The sequence below is a fragment of the Mobula hypostoma genome, chromosome 2, assembly GCF_963921235.1.
Source record: "Mobula hypostoma chromosome 2, sMobHyp1.1, whole genome shotgun sequence".
Classification (NCBI taxonomy): Eukaryota; Metazoa; Chordata; class Chondrichthyes; order Myliobatiformes; family Myliobatidae; genus Mobula; species Mobula hypostoma.
The window spans coordinates 136,591,049-136,612,131 of NC_086098.1; the positions used below are offsets into that span (position 1 = coordinate 136,591,049).

A 21,083-nucleotide genomic window follows, 5' to 3' on the forward strand; every position below is an offset into this window, starting at 1 on the left:
CAGCAAAAAGAAAGTTACAGACCTATTAGTCTGACATCGGTGGTTGGAAAGATATTGGAGTCAATCCTCAAGGACAAGGTTATGAAATACCTCGAGGTGCATGACAAGATAGGCCGAAGCCAGCATGATTTCATGAAGGGAAGATCCTGCCTTACCAACTTATTGGAATTTTTTGAGGTAATCTCGAATAAGATTGACAAGGGAGAGGCTGTGGATGTTGTATATTTGGATTTTCAAAAGGCCTTCGATAAGGTGCCGCATATGAGGCTGCTTAATAAGATGAGAGCCCATGGAATTATAGGAAAGATATTGAAATGGGTGGAGCATTGGCTGATAGGCAGAAAGCAAAGGGTGGGAATAAAGGGATCCTACTCTGATTGGTTGCCGGTTACTAGTGGTGTTCCGCAGCGGTCGGTGTTGGGGCCGCTTCTTTTTACGATGTATCTCAATGATTTGGATTATGGATTAAATGGGTTTGTGGCCAAGTTTGCGGATGATACCAAGATAGGTGGAGGAGCAGGAAATGTTGAAGAAATGGAAAGGTTGTAGAGAGACTTAGTCAGTTTAGGAGAGTGGGCAAAGAAATGGCAGATGAGATACAACGCTGACAAATGTACGGTTGTACATTTTGGAAGAAGAAATAATCGGGCAGATTATTATTTAGATGGGGAGAAAATTCAAAAATCGGAAGTGCAAAGGGACTTGGGGGTCCTCGTGCAGGATACCCTAAAGGTTAACCACCAGTTGGATTGGCGGTAAGGAAAGCGAATGCTATGTTGGCATTCATTTCAAGAGGAATAGTGTATAAGAGTAAGGAGGTGTTGATGAGGCTCTGTGGGGCATTAGTGAGACCTCATTTGGAATACTGTGTGCAGTTTTGGGCCCCCTATCTTAGAAAGGATATACTGATGTTGGAGAGAGTTCAGAGAAGATTTACGAGGATGATTCCTGGAATTCAGGGGCTAACATATGAGGAGCGTCTGTCGGCTCTTGGATTGTATTCATTAGAGTATAGAAGAATGAGAGGGGATCTCATAGAAACATTTCGAATGTTGAAAGGGTTGGACAGAGTAGATGTGGAAAGGCTGTTTCCCTTGGTGGGTGAGTCCAGGACAAGAGGCCATAGTCTTAGAAGTAGAGGGTACCCAGTTAAAACAGAGATGAGGAGAATTTTTTTTAGCCAGAGGGTCGTGGATTTGTGGAATTCGTTGCCACATATGGCTGTGGAGGCCCGATCATTGAGGGTGTTTAAGGAGGAGATTGACAGGTATCTAATTAGTCAGGGTATCAAGGGATATGGGGAAAAAGCTGGAAATTGGAACTAGATGGGTGAATAGTTTAGCTCATGGGGAGCTGCGGAGCAGACTCGATGGGCCGAATGGCTTACTTCTGCTCCTTTGTCTTGTGATCTTGTGATCTCGCATTAACTTTAATGCCCATTTGTCTTTCCACCCAAGCCGAAATATTTCTGCACCATCTAACCACTTTGTTAAGCATTTGGGCTGTCCTTAATTGCCTACATTCTAACTATAGGCACTTAACTTGCGTAAACTGCCATCAAATTGTTTTAAACCACAAAAGTACTATAATAACTTGGCGCATATTTTTCAAAGATGAATATATAATTATTGAAGCATGTTGCCCTCTGCTAATAACTTAAAGATAATTTTCCAGCTAATAATCTTGGCAAACCTAAATGGCTTGACCATAGCAGTGTTTTCAATTACGTGCACAAACTCTGCTTTTCACCTCCCATTCACTTCAGTTATTTGTTGTTCATGATGCCTACTTCTAACTTAGAAAAATTGCTTCAGCTAATTAAAGGCTTCTCTGATGCAAAAGCTAATTCTTTCTATTGTAGCTGGAGGCTCTGTGTGAATAAAGCAGCTTGATTTAGGCAAAAGACATCCTTTGTCCCTTTGTACACTGCAATTTAACTTTCTTTCAACAGGGATGATGCAACTGTTTTTGTGGTTCTTTGTAGGCAACTTTTTCAGAGTAGATAATTTTACCTTTTGCATTAAATTTCCTAATTCCACTTGACAGATTCAGACAAAGGGTTCTGCCAAGTCAGTTCTGTATATTGTAGATGGAGCGCTAGATTTTCTAACCATACACCGAGTAGGCAGTAATTGGAGTGAGCCTCTGTGAACAATAGCCATTGCCACAAAGTCTGGAAAAAATGTTTCATTTGTTCTCAGAAGCTTATTACCAACAGCAACAGGAGAATAAAATCATTAGTATGATTTCAGGACTGATAATTCTGTCTCCAAGCTTAATTATTAATTAAAGTTACTAAGTTTAAAGACTATTATTTCACAGTGGCCTCACTAAAGTAATGAAAAGTGTGCATGGGGGTGGGGTGCAGTTTGAGGTGGAGTCACAAGGTTGCAGAGGAAACATGAAAAGTTCTTACCCGCACCGTAGACTGTACAGTTCCTCCCATACGTGCTACCTGACCTGCTGAGTTCCTCCAGTTCCTTAAGTATGTTGTTCAAGATTTCCAGCATTTGCAGTCTCTTATGTCTCAATATGTCAACAAATTGAGTTGTATAATGCTGTTTCTGTTTAGCATTAAAGCAACTGAAAATCGATTTTTGTTTGGAGTGAAATGTACAAAGATAATTTTAGGAAATACATTCAGCACCTTGGTATCAGTTAATCTTGCCACCTTTTTTCACATTTCCTTTCCTGACCTAAGCAATGTCCTTTGGCTGATCTCGTGCTGAATAATTGTGAGTCCTAAACTCACCCAAAATCAATCATGTCTCAGGTTTTTCAGTAATGGGCAAGCAGTGTTGCTGTGCCTCTGATCTTGAACATCAAGTTAATTTATCTTGAAGCAAAACCTACTGTGGGAACTTCGCAATAATTCACACTATCAACTTTGCCTACTAAACCACACCTGCAACCAAGATGCTATTAAATATTGCCATTAATTTGCTGCAGAAGGCAATGGAGGAAGAGATAAAGATTGAGGAGGGATAATAATAACTTCTACCTATTTATGTAATTCACACTCGACAATGTTTCTTGATGTTGCTCCAAAAATGTATCTCGCCTATCAACTTGTGCAATTTGGCATTGGTATATGCTTGTCTTCTCATGAAATCCCTTGGCTCTTTTACTCTATTAGGGGAATTTTTTTTTTTAAATTTGTTTGCTCTACTTAATCCTAGTCCCCATTCACCATGATAGCTAGAATTTCCTAGTGGCCACAGCCATTTTAATTCCACTTCCCATTCACATTGACATGTCTGCCCACAGCCTTCTCTATTGCCAGATTGAGGCAAGACACAGTTTAGAAGAATAGCACCTTAAATTCCACCAGATTGCATGAACATCGATTTTTTTTTAAACTTCTGTTGACCACTCTCCTCTGCTTTCCTTAACCCCACTGGCTCTATCCTTTCTCTTTCCCCACCTTCTTGAGTCCCTTATTACCACACATATTCTTCTATCACCTCCTTCCCTTTATATCATGGTCCACTGTCCTGTCCTATCAGATTCCAACTTGTTCATCCCCTTATCACTTCCTTCTAGCACCTTGCATTATTTCCACTCTTTTCCTCTCCCCCTCCCCAACTTGGATTCATCTATCACTTACCAGCTGTTACTCCACCACTCCGCCCCCCCCCATCCCACATTATTATACTGGCTGTGTCCCTCTTTCCAGTCTTATGGAAGGGTCTATATCCGAAACATCGACTACCCATTTCCCTCTACGTATGCTAACTTGCTGAGTTAGTTCCAACATCCACACTTTCTTGTGTCTTCCTTCCTCCAGTTATCAGCATTCTCATAGAAGACAACACCTGTGAAGGAACTCAATATTGTTATTTCCAAGATTTAGCTAACTGATGTCAAGTCAAGTTTATTGTCATTTAACTATATACATGTATAAAACATACATCACTATATAATGTTTATAGAAATGAGACAATGTTTTTCCAAACCAGGGTGTAAAGCACAATAATACACATAACACACAATAACTTTAAGAAGGTATGGATAAAATCTACAGATGAATCACACATATATAACAAACTAAAGCACGTTATTTTAAAATATTGTAAGCTACTGAACAGTTTAACAGTTCGAATATGATGTGGCTGGGAGTTCAGAAGCCTAAAGGCCTGTTTCTCATCCTGACCGTTCCTATTTTATGCATCGTAGTCTCCTGCCTGATAGTAGAAGGTCAAAGAGGATGCTGGACGGATGGGTATGCTCCTTAGTAATACTAAAGGCCCTACATATGCAGCACTCCTGATAAATGTCCCTGATGAATCGATGGTAGGGAGACCCCAATGATCCTCTCAGCTCTTTTCACTGTACTTTGTAGGGACTTCCAGTTCAATGCTCAACTGCTCCCTCTGCAATTAGATACTGGACTTGTTAACACCAAGTCCACAGTCAGACCATGTTGGCAGCAACGTCTCTCATCCCATTATGCTGAGCACTGGCACTTCCCAAAGCTGTGTGCTCAACCCGCTGCTGTTCACACTGCTGACACATGACTCTGTTGCAGGATCCTGCTCAAACCGTGTCATCAGGTTTGGAGATGACACAACAGTCACTTGCCTTATTAACAACAATGATGAGATGGAGTATCGAGGAGATATACTCTTCTTATTTCTGTTTAATCAGAAACATAAAATCAAGCATATAGATCCAAGAATTGTTGCTAAAATTTGTAACAGGAGTACAGCCATTATATGAACATAGGCAGAGGTACAGATTCATTTTGTTGTCAGATTGAAAATTTATACACAAGATAGAAAGAATATTGGTTGCGATATCTTTTGAAAGATTTTAGTAATGTTACAATTAAAGCGTTTGTGGTTCCTTTGCATTTCTAAATCATATATCTTGTAGGTGCTAAGTCACTATGGAATACCTTGGAGTTTTACTGTGTAATTTTTCAGTTTAGCACTCTTGCTAGTGTTAATGGACATCACAGTCCATTTCTGAGGAATTTAATAGAATCAATATACTAGGTTAAATGTGAAACTCTAGTTAATTACCAGAACGTAATATTATTCTGTATGCTGTATCATTGTGTGGAAAGAACGGCATAATGGAGAAATTTGTTTGATGTAACTGATGGTGTAACAAAGGTTATTCATTTTGACACCATAGGTAGCTAAATTTTAAAAGCTTTCACAAAATATTAACATGTTCGATACTGCATGTTAGCCTTTACGTCTTTGTTTTTATTGTATTTTTGTAATATTTGGGCCTTGCTGAAGCCAGCTTTTATTGCCCATCTCTAATTGCCCTTGAGGATTTGTTGGTGAGTTCTTGTCTTGAACCTCTGCATACCTTCTGAAGGTACAGCCACGGTACTATTGAGGAGCGAGTATCAGAGTTTCAGTATGGTGATAATGAATAACCAGTGAAGTTTACAAATCTGGATCGTGTGAGAGTCCGGTGGACTTGCACTTGTTGATGTTTCTATGCACCTGTAATCCTCAGTAAAGTTACACATTTGGGAAGTGCTGTCAGAGAAGGATGGGTGAGTAATTGCAATTCATTTCTCTGAAAGGTTACATTTCTGGCACTAGACACTTTATTCAGCATCGTACTGAAGTATCATGCTTTACGTTTATATTTAGTTCTTCAGAGTTGGACCTGTGGATAAAAACTAGGATTGGGAGAAAAGTGTTGTAAACAGATCAGTAAGTGAACACTGTATTACACACATCAACAAAAAACAAAATTGCTCAGGCTTGGTTCAGACAGAAGTTTTGGACAGAAATAGTTTGTTTTGAATGGGTGGTCTTTATGTGCAATGGTCATTTGAATCATTTTGTATAAGTTTGTTGAAGGTATAGTATCACAAAGTTTTGCACAGCTTTTGAAAAAGTCTTGTCTTCTTGTGTCTACTTGCATGATATTTACAACATGATGTTCAAGAACATTAAGACCAGTTTGATTACAATGAATAACCTTAGACTAGAGGTGTTATGGCTAATTATAGAGTACCACTGTCATACTGCAATCAGCTGATTTATTAATTAGTTTGTACAAAACTATAAAATACTTCTGTTCAAAGTGATAAAAAGTAATTTTGTGTATCATAAAACGGTTAGTACAATTTTATAAATCCAGATTTTAATTTATCATGGCTTCAGGCAAACTTTGTTATCTTTGATGCCAATAAATTTGTATGTCATTTGATATATAATGAATAATATGCAATGCAGTTTAATCCTTTCATGTAACTATAATGGACATTCATTTTAAATCCATGCCTTAGTAATTCAGATAAAGAACTTCATCTTGGATATAGTATTTTCAGTGCTAAATTGAGACAAATTTTCCAATGCAGAATGATTCCCATGCAGAAGTAAATCATAGCAAATACCAGAAATAGTTCTAATTATGTAATACTTCAATTAATATGAGTCTCATGATTGATTAGATTATCATAAACACGAGGGATTTTAGAGATACTGGAAACCCAAAACAACACTCACAAAATGCTGGAGGAGCTCAGCAGGTCAGACAGCATCTATGGAAATGAATACACAATCAACATTTCAGGCTGAGACCCTTCAGGACTGGAAATGAAGGAGGAAGGTGCCACAATAAAAACGTGGGGGAGGGGAAGGGGGACTAGATAGAAGGTGATCGGTGAAGCCATAGGTGGGTAAGGGAAAGGACAGGAGAAGAAGGAACCTGATAGAAGATAGTGGACCGTGGGAGAAAGGGAAGAGGAGGGGTACCACGGCGGGTGATAGACAGTTGAGGAGAAGAGGTAAGAGGCCAGTGTGGAAAATAGAACAAGAGGGAAGGGGAATGGATGGAAAAAATTTGAGGTGGTGTTCCTCCACCCTGAGGCTGGCTTCGTTGTGGCAAAAGAGGACTAAAACTGACAGGTCAGAATAGGAATGGGGGTAGGAATTAAAAAGGTTAGCCACTTGGGAAATTCCACTTTTAGGCAGATGGAGTAGAGGTGCTGGACAAAGCAGACCCCAACTTGCGCCAGGCCTCACCATTGTAGAGGAGGCTACATCGAGAGCACTGGATACAATAGATGACCCCAACAGGTTTGCAGGTGAAGTGTTGCCTCACCTGGAAGGACAGTCTGGGCCCTGAATGGAGGTAGGCAAGAAGGTGAATAGGCAGATGGAGCATTAGCTTATCGTGTTTTACTCATGTGGCAATTGGCAAAGTCAGAATATTGTGTTTTTTTAGAACAAATTACCTTTCTGATATCATCCATTTAGCTAATTTATTTTTGGCATGTGGAGGTGCTATTGTATTGCTTATCAGGTTTTTATCAAGTTCCTTTTCCCTTTGCTTCACTTAATAAGAACTAATGCCTTGCCTTTTAGTGGTATCAACCTAGCAAGTAGACTGGAAGCTGTTAAAATTATTGTAATGATAATGAATTAAAGGTCCTTTTTACCAGCTTCCCAGCCAGGGATCTGGCTATTGATGGGTTACCCTAAGTTTTTAAAAACATCCCACACATGATGCTCTTCCTCCAACATCTGCCTCACGCCTTCTCAAACGGATGGTTGATTTGAAATTAGGCTGGCGTATCAGAACTATGCTTTCACATTCTGACGCCCCCACACCCATCTGAAGATTGATCTTCCCAATGTCAGAAGTAGCGAAGGAAAGACTTAAGTGTACCAAACCTGTGGAGTCTGTTCTATTGTTTACAATGCCTTGGATGTCATTAGCCTGGCATGTGTTGTAACTAGGAAACTGAAGGTGGTTGGGAATTGGGGCTTAATTTACTCTCTGTAAAGTGAAACAGGCTGAAAGAGGATAAATAATAAAATTGATCATTTTTAGATCTCTGTCCTTGGACACATTGACTTGCAGATTACTTAACAATCCACAAGTATTTATTCAGAAAATTGACATTGCCATTAATTATTTGTATCTTTATACTTATTTTAAGTGGGATTCTCAATTTATATCTGGTCCCAGTTTTACTGGGGAAAAAGGGCAGAGGTTTATTAAAATGGAAACCTCAACCATATCTCTTTCATCATGATTGAATTTAAATGAATTAACTATCATTTTTGTAGCTTTACATTGAATTTTGTTTTACAGTTCAAATATATTTTGGAACTTTTCTAATTACTGAAAAGTGTAACCTAGCCACTGTTCTCTATAAAATGGCAGATTGCTACCAGTGAACTATTCCACCATCAGAAGATCTTAATTTCTTTTTCCATACTTGCCTTTGTCTGGCTCATTTGAAAGCACTTGCCCCAAAGTTAAAAATCCATTCAGACTTAATCACAATATTTGCTGATATGCCATTGGCTACATTGATTATGGATACTGTATTTCAGACTGATCACTAAACAAAGGTCCTACTTAACACAATTTCAAAGAATAGTAAGATCCCCTAGTATCCTGGCCAACATTTATTCCTTGAGCCGCATCATTAAAGCAGACTATTTCACTATTGCCATTTTGCTCTTTCTTGGATCTCTGTGTTTAAGTTGGCAGGTGAAATTACAATATTGACTAAATTTCAATGATACTTCAATGGTTTTTGTCTTTTTCAGGACATCTGTACTTGTGAAAGATGTTGTATAAATACTAAACATTTGCTCAATCATGTGATATTGATTACTAGTTCACTGATTTAACTATATCAATACATCCTCAGTACTTATGTAGTCTTCCCAATATTTGTCTGCATAAAATAGTACATTAGGATCCATATGATTGTTGTCTGCCCAACTCCCACTTTAACTTGGTGTAGTCTTTCATTGATCCTATTATGGATTAATTGAGCATGCTTGCAAGAAGATGAATCTTAGGGTTGCATATGGTGACATCTATGTACTTTGATACCAAATTAACTTTAAACTTGTCCTGCTTCTTTTACATCAGGCTTACCTTTAAAATCACCCATGAATTGTCAACTGTTTCTAGCAACTCTGATCTATTGTAAATACTGAATCTCAATTAGAAATTCAGTCCGTCTCATATTTCATTGTTTTCCATCATGTGAATTATGAAAAGCTTTCTACTATTACAATTTCACCCATAGCTAAATTTTTAAGGCATCCTAGAACTACTTCTGTTGTTTGTTTGGGCTGAGGGCCACAAAATTAACTTTGAATATTAATTCATAAGCTTGTTTGCATGTTAATTCATGGTTAGATTCTTAACTTGTATTTAGTGTGAAATTTTACAGAATTGTTTCCTGTATAATTCAAGCTAATCATCAGGTTTATCATTACAGCTTCTGGTTTTGAGAAATCCTAGATTACTTTTATTTCTTTGTGTTGCAGCTTGTATGTTAAATTTGTAGTGTTTTGATCTGTGGAAATGTGAATTAATTCCTTTATGATGACTAACTAATTCCTTTGTGTTTGTGCTAACACTGATTAGACTATTCATAATCAAATTAATGACATAATCTGTAGTGCTTTGTTTATGCTGCTCTTTGGTACTTAATTCCCACTACCTTTTATGACTGAACCATGGAAAATCTGAATTTCCTACACTCTAACTCATTTATATCTATTTGATTGTATAAAAAAAAGACTTGAACATGGTGTAGTAAAGTCCTTGTTCATTCAGTTTTTTCAATAACATGTACTTTGGACAATGATTTTTGAAAATTGTGATAGGTAAATTACATGTTCAGATGCATCACGCCTATCGTAAAAATTTATACTTACAAAGAAATTGTAAATGTGTTGTAAAAACAAATGTTATATATTTTGATAGAATGGTACTGTAATTAAAAATAGCACAGTGGGGGGGAGGGATAATCACTACCCTTTCCCCGCAAAGCTCTAAATTTAAATCCAGAATTAATATGTAAATATTAATATACGGAATGATACAGCATTCACAGTGTTAACAGGAGCATTAGTCTATTTTTAATAATATTCTGCCATTTTCTGCAGGGGAAGATGATGATGACGATGAATGTGCTGAGGAGAAACTTCCTTCATGTTTTGATTATGTAATGCACTTTCTGACTGTCTTCTGGAAAGTTCTTTTTGCAATTGTACCTCCTACGGAGTACTGGAATGGCTGGGCCTGCTTTGTGGTGTCCATTATAATGATTGGCGTCCTAACTGCTATTATTGGTGACTTGGCTTCGCATTTTGGCTGTACCATTGGACTGAAGGATTCGGTTACTGCAGTAGTGTTTGTTGCACTGGGGACTTCGGTTCCAGGTAAAAGAAACATACTAGATCACCCTAATTTTTATAAAAATGATATTGGATTTTTAAGCACTTTCTATAATCCTTTACCATTCTTGCAACTGTGGTATTTAAGAGTTATACCTGCAAATCTGTGGCTTTTGGCCCCTGACCTTTCTCTACACAAGTATAAATTTAAAATTAAGGAAATACAGTTGGAGATTGAAACTGAAATTGCAATGGAGGTGTTAGAATGCTAGTACCTTAAATTTACAATGGTGGTAATTCAAAATGAGAAAAACTCATTGAAGTATGCAACAGGTGAGTTTTTCTGTACTATGATCAATATGCTGCATGGAGCAATTATGTGCTGATTGGGCATGATTTCAAATAACTTGATACAGATGAATATTTTAGAAAATGGTCTAATTGTTTAACACCAGCAAGTAGAAATTCAATGAATGCTATCTATTCTATTATTGCATCTTTATGACAGAATCTACAGAATATGCATCTGGATTTCTGGGATGTTTTCTGCAGTATGTTGACAAATGTTTGTCTAGACCCTTCTCTGTTTGGAAGTGTTTGGAAGTTAAAACTGTAGCAATTAATGCTGTTGACTAGAGATTTTTGTTTTTGCGGTGCTGCTTCACACTGTTATTTCCTGCTTATGCTTTGTGGTTTCTCCCAATTTTTGGTTCTTTGTCTATTCTCTGATAATATTTTGTGGCACAAGCAATTTGGAAACTATTTCAAGTTGTGACCAAAGAGCACTTGACAACAGATCAGTTTTTGACCTCCAGTTACGGGCAAGGAATGTAGGAGTAGGCAATTGCCTTTTTTCAATATTTTACAGCTTCAATTTTTATTTTGAAGATAATCAATTTCAGTCCTGAAAACTGCATTTGACTGAGCATTTGTAAGGTTGAAGAGCAAGCATCAGATCTTCTGGTTACCATGTAAGAGATGCATCCCTGTTGAAATTCTAAATGGCTTATCTCTTTTTAATTATACTGTATGCCTACTGCAGATTTGTTTTGGGACAATAGTAAGACACAGGAGCAGAATTAGGCCTTTCAGCTCATCAAGTTTGCTCCAACATTCGTTCATGGCTAATTGCTTTTCCCTCTCAATCCCATTCATTTGCTTTCTCCCCATCACTTTTAGCACCTCTACTAATGTTGGGTTAGGTTGTTGACTTGTTATTTTTCCTGTAGTTTAACTTTCCTATGGTTGATTATAATTTTATGTAATCACCTATATACATGTAATTGTTCAGTAAATTTTCTAGTGGTCTGTAGCTTTTGTATTATCTAGAAGTTGCTTTTTTTTAAATTGGTGTCACACCACTGGAATGTGGCTATTTAATACATTAATTAACACTGGAATGTCTTGAGCTTGAGACGAATATGATTTCTTTCTTTGTCTTTCTTTCTTTTTTTTTCTAGTCCTTGTAACACCTCATGAAATGGCAATAATCAACATAATTTATACCTCAGTCTTGACTTCCGAAGAACCTCTCTCTCGCTCTCAAAAAAGTTGATTTCCGGGATATTATATATAATTTGCAGGGATCAGGGAGCCACTATAAATATGTGGGAGACTCCCACAACTTCCAGGAGAGGTGGGATGTCTGTGTTCAAGGACTCATAAGAGGATCTGAATGAATCCATCATGGTTGTCACAGACTTAATAAAAACAGTTGTAGAGAAATATGTCCACACAAAATCATTCAGAGTCTTCCCCAACCAGAACCCCTGGATAAACCATGAGATCCACAATCCACTGAGTGCCAGGTCAGTGGCATTCAGGTGTGGCAATCAAGTTAAATACAAGAGGTCTGGGTGCGATCTCCAGAAAGCCATCTCACATGTGAGTTGGCAATTCTGGACCAAACTTGAATCACTGAATGATGCTTGACACCCGTGGCAGGGCTTAAATGCTATTGCCTCTTACAAAGTGAAACCAAGCGACATATGTGACAATAAAGCCTCGTACTCAGATGAACTCAATGCCTTCTATGTTTGCTTTGGCCGTAAAAACATAGAGGAACCATCACGACACACACAGTCCCAGATAACCCTGTGATTTAAGTCTCTGAGGCCAACATAACAGCATCCTTCAGGTGGGTGAACCCATAGAAAGTATCTGGCCTAGATGGGGGGCTGGCCAATTACTAAAGACTTGTGCTGATCATCTGGCAGAAGTGTTCACTGATATCTTTAACCTCTTGCTGAGTTAGTCTGAGGTACCCACCTGCTTCAAGCAGGCTTCAATTATACAGCTTCCTCAATGATTATTGTCCAGTAGCATTTTCATCCTCTGTGATGAAGTGCTTTGAGAGATTAGTGATGCAACATATCAACTCCTGCCTGAAAAGAGACTTGGATCTGCTCCAGTTTACCTGCTGTCACAACAGATGCCATTTCGTTGGCTCTTCACTCGACCCTGGAACATCTAGACAGTGAAGATGCATACATCAGGAAGCTTTTATCGATTACAGATAGACATTCAATACTATCTCCTCAAAACAAATCAATAAGCTTCAAGACCTTGGCTTGAATACCACCTGTGCATTTGGATCCTCTATTTCCTCACTTGTAGACCCCAGTCAGTTTGGATCGGCAAAAACATCTCCTGCAAAATCTCCAACAGCACAGGTGCACCATAAGGCTATGTGCTTAGCCCCCCCCCACCCTTCTCTACTTGCTTTATACTTGTGCTTAGCCTCACAGTCATATCTTCAATGCCATATCTAATTTTGCTAAGGACACCGCTGTCATTGGTCCAAACAAAGGTGGTGACAAATCAGCATATAGGAGGAAGATTAAAAATCTGGCTGAGTGGTGCCAAAACAACCTCTCACTCAATGTTAGCAAGGAGCTGATTATTGACTTGGGAGAAAAAAAAACTGGATGTCCATGAGCCAGTCCTCACTGGGGATATAGAGGCGGGGAGGGTCAGCAACTATAAATTCCTTGGTATTATCATTTCAGAGGATCTGTCCTCGGCCAAGCACACAACTACCATTACAAAGAAAGCACAGCAGCTCCTCTACTTCCTTAGAATCTTGCAATTGTTCAACGTGACCTTTAAAACTTTGACAAGCATCTATAAATGTGTAGTGGAGATTTTACAGCCTGGTATGGAAAATCAATGCTCTTGAATAGAAAATCTTACAGAAAGTAGTGGATATGGCCCAGTCCTTCACAGGTAAAGCCCACCATTGAGCCCATCTACATGGAGCATTGTTGCTGGAAAACAGCATCCATCATCAAGGACCCCCACCAACCAGACCATGCTCTCTTCTTCCTGCTGCTATCAGGAAGAAGGCACAGCAGCCTCAGGACCCAAACAACCAGACTCAAGACCAGATATTACCCCGCAACCATCAGGCTCTTGAACCAAAGGGTATAACTTCACTGAACTTCACACCCCATCACTGAACTGCTCCCACAACCTATGGACTCACTTTCAAGGACTTCATCTCAAGTCCTTGATACTTATTGCTTATTTATTATTATTATTATTATTCTTTTGTGTGTGCAGAGTTTGTTATCTTTTGCTTATTGTTTGTGGTCTGTCCTGTTATGTGCTGTCTTTCATTAATTTTACTGTGTTTCTTGGATGAACTGTGTACGCGCACAAGAATACAAATGTCAAGGTTGCATATGGTGACGTATATGTTCTTTGATAAGAAATTTACATTGAACATTGAACTTTGAACCACTAGATCAATATCACACAAGGACCTATCAACATCCATTGTAAATGTACCCAATGGCTTGGCCTCCACAGTTCTCTGTGGCAATGCATTCCACAGATTCATCACTCTCTGGCTAACTAAATAACTCCTCATCTCTGTTCTAAAGGAACATATTTCTGTTTTGAGGTGGTGCTCTGTGGTCCTATCTGAAAAATCCTCTCCAAACCCACTCTTCTAGAATTCAATAATACTTTCAGTATTCAGTATGTTTCTATGAGATCTCCACTCATTCTTCTGAACTCCAGTGAGTACAGAACAAATACTTTTCATGCATTAACCCTTTAATTCCTGGGAACATTCTCATAAATTTTCTCTGGACCCTTTCTAAAGATAGCACATCCTTCCTTAGATAAGGAGCTCAAAACTGCTCACAATATTCCAAACAACACACATAAAAGTTGCTGGTGAACGCAGCAGGCCAGGCAGCATCTCTAGGAAGAGGTGCAGTCGACGTTTCAGGCCGAGACCCTTCGTCAGGACTAACTGAAGGAAGGACGAAGGGTCTCGGCCTGAAACGTCGACTACATCTCTTCCTAGAGATGCTGCCTGGCCCGCTGCGTTCACCAGCAACTTTTATGTGTGTTGCTTGAATTTCCAGCATCTGCAGAATTCCTGTTGTTTGCGTTTTTTACAATATTCCAAATGTGGGCTGACCAATACGTTATAAAATCTCAGCATTACATCATTGCTTTTGTATTCTACTCTTTAAATGAATGCTAACATTGCATTTGCCTTCTTTACTACTGACTCAACCTGCAATTTAACTTTTAGTGAATCCTGCACTAGAAATCCCAAGTCCCTTTGCACTTTCAAATTCTGAATTCCATCCGTTTAGAAAGTAGTCCATACCTTTGTTCATTCTACCGAAGTGTATGACCATACACTTCCCTGCCCTGTATTCCATCTTCCACTTAATTGCCCATTCTCCAAATCTGTCCAGATCTTTCTGCAAGCGCTCTACTTCCTCAACACTACTTGCTCTTCCACCTATCTTTGTATCACAAAATCATCAGTTTAGTCATCCAGAATATTAACATAGAGTATAATGTGAGAAGTAGACCTAACACTGACCCCTGGAGAACACCACTAGACACCAGCAGCCAACCAGAAATGGCCCCCTTTATTCCCACTCTGTTAGCAGCTAGACAGCTAGTTTAAATAACGTTAGCTATGCTAATGAACGAATGACACCTGTTAAACTCACCTCAACATGTCTTTTACATTTTAACTCACCATGGGCAATAGAAAAGTCACTGTTACAAATAGTGCAGCAAGCAACACTGTCATTATTTTTGAGGTCGACTGTAAAGCCCGCCCACAGAGAAAACTTATAGGTCTACTTAGCAGAGGTCCGCAATCGTTTTTGCACCGCAGACCGGTTTAATATTGACAATATTCTTGCGGAACAGCCGACGGGGGGCGGGGGTGTTAATCACAACCGGAATATAGGTGATAAGTCAATCGCATCATAATGTTTTAAGTAACGTTTGGATATTAAACACACAGCGCATATTTTCCACGTATGACCCTATAAAGTCATTGCAACACACCAATATCGCTGAATCCTTGGGAGCCCTGGGCTTGTTTTCCTGCAACAACACGGTCCTATCGAGGGGTGAGGGGAGACAGCAATACTCGAAGGGGGTTCCTTATGTCCAGTCTATTCCGCAATTTAGTTTTCGTTGCATTCATTGCAGAGATATGTTGGAAATGGAAGCAACGTTTTCAGTGCTTTCGTGGCTATCTCAGGATATTTAGCCTCGTCTTTGATCCAGAATGCCGGCAGAAATGTTATGTCAAACATACTTTTCAGCCCACCGTCATTTGCAAGCTCGAGGAGTTGATCTTTTTCCCACACTGACATGGATGATTCACCGGGGACATTCACAAATAGGTCACGGACCCATTCCTTTGCTCGTCTTGGGTCACTGATGACCTCGCGTGCGTTAAAATTCAACACTGCGTGACAGGGAATGAGGAAAGGTGCAGCTGACTCATATTGTTTCATATTGCCAAATCATATTGTTTCCTCGCAGCCCGGTGGTTGGGGACCACTCTTAGCATGAAGAGAGACCAATCAGGATGCTCGCTTTCCCTCTCCCCCTCAAAAAAATCTATTTCCAGGATATTGTATATAATTTCCGGGCGTTAGGGAGCCACTACCGAGATGCGGGAGACTCCCGGAACTTCCGGGAGAGGTGGGATGCTCATGATTCTCCAGTCTTCCAGAACCATTCCAGAATATAGAGATTCTTGATCACTACCAATTCTTCCACAATCTCTTTACCTTTCTCTTTCGGAACTCTGGGTTGTAGTTCATCTGGCCCAGATCTTTCATACCTTTCAGCTTCTCAAGCACTTTTGCCTTAGTGATGGTGACTCACTTATGCCATCTTGACACTCTCAAATTTCTGGCATGCTGCTGGTGTTTGCCACAGTGAAGACTGACACAAAACACTTATTCAGTTTGTCATTTCTTTGTCCCCCATTATTACCTCTCCATTGTCATTTTTCAGTGATCTGATATCCACTCACAACTTTCTTATGCTATTGGTAATCTCTTTATATATGGACAGGGTCAGTTAGAGTCACAGGTCAGTATTATCATTGGATTTGTAAGGCAGCAGTAACTTGACGTTGCTAGTGAAGGTGGCACACCCATCTGGGAGTAATTTGAGCAAAGTGGAAGGACTAATGAGAAATATTAAGTTTGAACTAATGGAAACAAGAAAAGTTGGGTTACTGAGGTCAAAGGCAAGAAGCAGGGAAGAGAAAATGATATTAGAATGATGGACATTAGCAGACAAGTTGCAGCTGGTCGAAATGCAGGTTTCATTTTCTCATGATTGATTAAGGAATTCATTGCAACTTGGCTAAATGGAGGACAAGTAGTAAGGGACAGGAAAGAATTGGCCCTTTGAATAGTTGAAGTGAGGATTTGGTTCCCTTTTCACTCAGATTTGTGATTCTGAATATCAAACTAGTGTGCCTGTGGTCATATCTAAATCTGTAAGGAAGTTCCTCCCCAGTGTTTGTCTTATTTTCAGTAGACTAATGTATATAAATTTATTCCCGTTATCAATGAGACCAGGGTGAGAACTACAGATTAGCCTCAATCTTGTCTGAACTGCAGTATGTAATCAGAGGTTAATGTAATCCTAGTTCTGGTCTGTGGTTGTTGTAGGTTGACTAGCTCCCCATTAGTTCTGAAGATTAGCCGCACTAGCATGAGAAAGGTCACTAGAGGCGAGGTACAACATTGCAGCAAGGAAGATTGGATCAAATACAGCCTTGTTTAATACTATTCTTCATTGACATTACTTCTGTCGTAATCCCATCATTTAGTATGATTTGTAGCCATCATGGAGTAAGTGTGTAATGGAGATGAATCTGACCAGTCCTTCCTTTCCAATGTTTAAAAAAGACAATGAGTAGCAGCCGGTACTACTCCTGGCATTTTTTTTCTTTTGATTAGTTGGGTTGAATACCATTCAAGATCTGTTTTTCCATAACGAGTTGTTCTGTACAGTTAAAAAGATAACTTTAGTAGTTTCAAAATCAGACATGAAGATGGTGATTAACCAATGCCTATTTTATTAAATAGGTGAAAGCATGATATCCTGGAATAGATATCAGTTACAGAGCCAGGTGCATCCTCATTCCAAACTATAGTCATGAGGCTTAACAGGTTGCTAAAAATTCAGTCTCAATAATAAGTCTGTTAATCCATTCACTTTTGAAAGACAAATATTAGCACAAGAAATTCTGAGCCAAACAGGCTATGATAAGCTGTATATAAGAAAAATCAGATATGGGATTTATTTTTGAGTTCCCTGTATTGTCAGTCTCGAGTGAAATTGACAGGATCTCACCAGGATTGTAGGAAGTGGGTAACTTTGCAGACACCCTCCAGGAAAGAAAATGGTTGAAGGCATAAATTGTAATCTGCTTGAGGTGCTTGATTGATGAACCATGCAGGTTTCTTTTAAAGGAATGTGTTTAATTCTGTATTTCCATCACTACTACATTTGCTTCCTTCAAAGAGAACTTATTGTAAATGGTGCTGTGCATGGATTTGCCTTTTGGGTACCAAAAGTGTTGCTTTTTATCAAGAGTCATAATATTTTAATCATAGAAGCTACCTTTGTATTTGAAAGTCGGTGATGTGGTTAAGTTTCTGTCCAATGTATATGATTGTAGAAATTGACATGAATACATAGAATATGGTAGGTTGAATATTCAGAGAGAACCATTTGACTTGTCACACATATTGCTTGGTGAAACAATGATCTAGTTACAAAAGAAAAGGTGATAGAAAAATAATGAGGTTGCAATAAACAAGTCCCACTATCAATGTCACCCAGTGTTGAGGAAAATAGAGTGGGAGTTGTGGGAGGACCTTCAAGTCTTCATGGTTGAGTCCTTGAGAATATTCCACTAATACAGAAAATTAATCGGGTGGAAGGTGGTAGACCATTGTTCAAGTGATGAGATATCATAAACTTGACAACTTTTGGGGTGGTTAATCTAGTCTTAATACAGTTGGGAAAAAGTGTCAATAATTGATGCAACACACATCAAAGTTGCTGGTGAACGCAGCAGGCCAGGCAGCATCTCTAGGAAGAGGTACAGTCGACGTTTCAGGCTGAGACCCTTCGTCAGGACTAACTGAAGAAAGAGCTAGTAAGAGATTTGAGAGGGGGAGATCCAAAATGATAGGAGAAGACAGGAGGGGGAGGGATGGAGCCAAGAGCTTGTCAAGTGTTTGGCAAAAGGGATATGAGAGAATCATGGGACAGGAGGCCCAGGGAGAAGGAAAAGAGGGAGGGGGGGAAAAAGCCCAGAGGATGGGCAAGGGATATAGTGAGAGGGACAGAGGGAGAAAAAGGAGAGAGAGAGAGAGAAAGAATGTGTGCATATAAATAATGGATGGGGTACAAGGGGGAGGTGGGACATTAGCGGAAGTTAGAGAAGTCAATGTTCATGCCATCAGGTTGGGGGCTACCCAGACGGAATATAAGGTGCTGTTCCTCCAACCTCCCCTCCCCCCTTTTCTTTCTCCCTGGGCCTCCTGTCCCATGATCCTCTCATACTCCTTTTGCCAATCACCTGTCCAGCTCTTGGCTCCATCCCTCCCCCTCCTGTCTTCTCCTATCATTTCCCCCTCCTGTCTTCTCCTATCATGTCCCTTCCCCCTCCCACTTTTAAATCTCTTACTAGCTCTTTCTTCAGTTAGTCCTGACGAAGGGTCTCGGCCTGAAACGTCGACTGTACCTCTTCCTAGAGATGCTGCCTGGCCTGCTGCGTTCACCAGCAACTTTGATGTGTGTTGCTTGAATTTCCAGCATCTGCAGAATTCCTCGTGTTTGTGTCGATAGTTGATGGCCAGTATGACTAGATTAGGTTCACATGAAATTATGAGAATGTTGCTGCACCAGATTTTTTGTATATGGATTTTGAGACACTTAATGAGCAACTTCATAATTGATATTAATGTGATTTAATTAAAAGAAAATTGGTTAAAAGCAATGAGAGTGGTGAACACTTTAAGATTAGAGAGATATACAACAGAAATTGCTACGATGCCATTCTAGGACAACTGCTCTTGAAGTATGTAAATGCCCAAAACTACTTAAAACTGTTCACGTTAAGGAGGTAGAATCTAGTTGTGGTAATGTTACGTTAGGGTAATTTTGTACTAACTACAGATGAAGTCTCAAGCCCAAGCAGATGTACGACAATTCTGGCAGGGTTTGCATGACATTACTTCCTACAAAGCGAAACCCAATAGCATGAATGGCAGTGATGCTTCACTACCAGATGAACTCAATGCCTTCTATGCACACTTTGAAAAGGAGAATATAACTACAGCTGTGAAGATCGCAGTTGCACATGGTGACCATGTAATCTCTGTCTCAGAGGCTGATGCTGGGCTGTCTTTGAAGAGGGTGAACCCTCGCAAGGTGGAAGGTCCCAATGGAGTATCTGGTAAGGCTCTGAAAGCTTGTGCCAACCAACTGGCGGGAGTATTCAAGGACATTCTCAACCTCTCAATGCTATGGGCGGAAGTTCCCACTTGCTTCAAAAGAGCAACAATTATGCCAGTGCCTAAGAATAATGTGAGCTGCCTTAATGAATATCACCCGGTGACACTCACATCTTCAGTGATGAAATGCTTTGAAAGGTTGGTCATGACTAGTCTGAACTCCTGCCTCAGCAAGGACCTGGCTGGATCCATTGCAATTTGCCCATTGCCACAATAGGTCAATGGCTGATGCAATCTCAATGGCTCTTTACATAGCCTTAGACCATCTGGACAACACAAACACCTATGTCAGGATGCTGTTCACCAACCGTAGCTCAGCATTTAACACTATCATTTCCACAATCTTGATTAAGAAGTTACAGAACCTGGGCCTCTGTACCCCCCGCTCTACAATTGGATCCTCGACTTCCTAACCGAAGGAGCACAATCTGTGCGGATTGGTGATAACATCTCCTCGCTGTCGAATCAACACTGGTGCATCTCGGGTGTGTGCTTAGTTCACTGCTCTACTCTCTCTATTCCCATGAATGTGTGGCTAGGCATAGCTCAAATACCGTCTATAAATTTGCTGATGATACAATCATTGTTGGTAGAATCTCAGATGGAGACGAGGGGGCGTACAGGAGCAAGATATGTCAACTAGTGGAGTGGTGTCGCAGCAACAACGTCAATAAGACAAAAGAGTTGATTGTGGACTTTAGGAAGGGTAAGACAAAGGGACACGTGCCAATCCACACAGAGGGATCAGAAGTGGAGAGAGTGAGCAGTTTCAAGTTTCTGGGTGTCAAGATCTCTGAGGAGCTAACTTGGTCCCAGCATTTCGATGCAGTTATAAAGAAGGCAAGATAGCTGTACTTCATTAGGAGTTTGAAGGAATTTGGTATGTCAACAAATACATTCAAAAATTTCTATAGATGTATCATGGAGAGCATTCTGACAGGCTGCATCACTGTCTGGTATGGGGAGGGGCTACTGCACAGGACTGAAAGAAGGTGCAGAGGGTTGTAAATTTAGTCGGCTCCATCTTGGGTACTAGCCTACAAAGTACCCAGGATATCTTTAGGGAGCGGTGTATCAGAAAGGCAGCGTCCATTATTAAGGATCTCTAGCACCCCAGGGCATATCGTTTTCT

At 39.8% G+C, this 21,083-nt stretch overlaps 1 protein-coding gene across 16 annotated transcripts in view; it reads left to right on the top strand.

Moving 5' to 3' along the window:
• Positions 1 to 21,083, top strand: part of LOC134342508 (sodium/calcium exchanger 1-like) — a 268,177-nt gene that overhangs the window by 222,054 nt on the left and 25,040 nt on the right. For all 16 annotated transcript variants that reach the window (XM_063040725.1, XM_063040724.1, XM_063040723.1 and 13 more), the window contains one exon: positions 9,897 to 10,172. In XM_063040725.1, the coding sequence (XP_062896795.1) occupies positions 9,897 to 10,172 (276 nt within the window). The remainder of the gene's footprint in view (positions 1 to 9,896; positions 10,173 to 21,083) is intronic.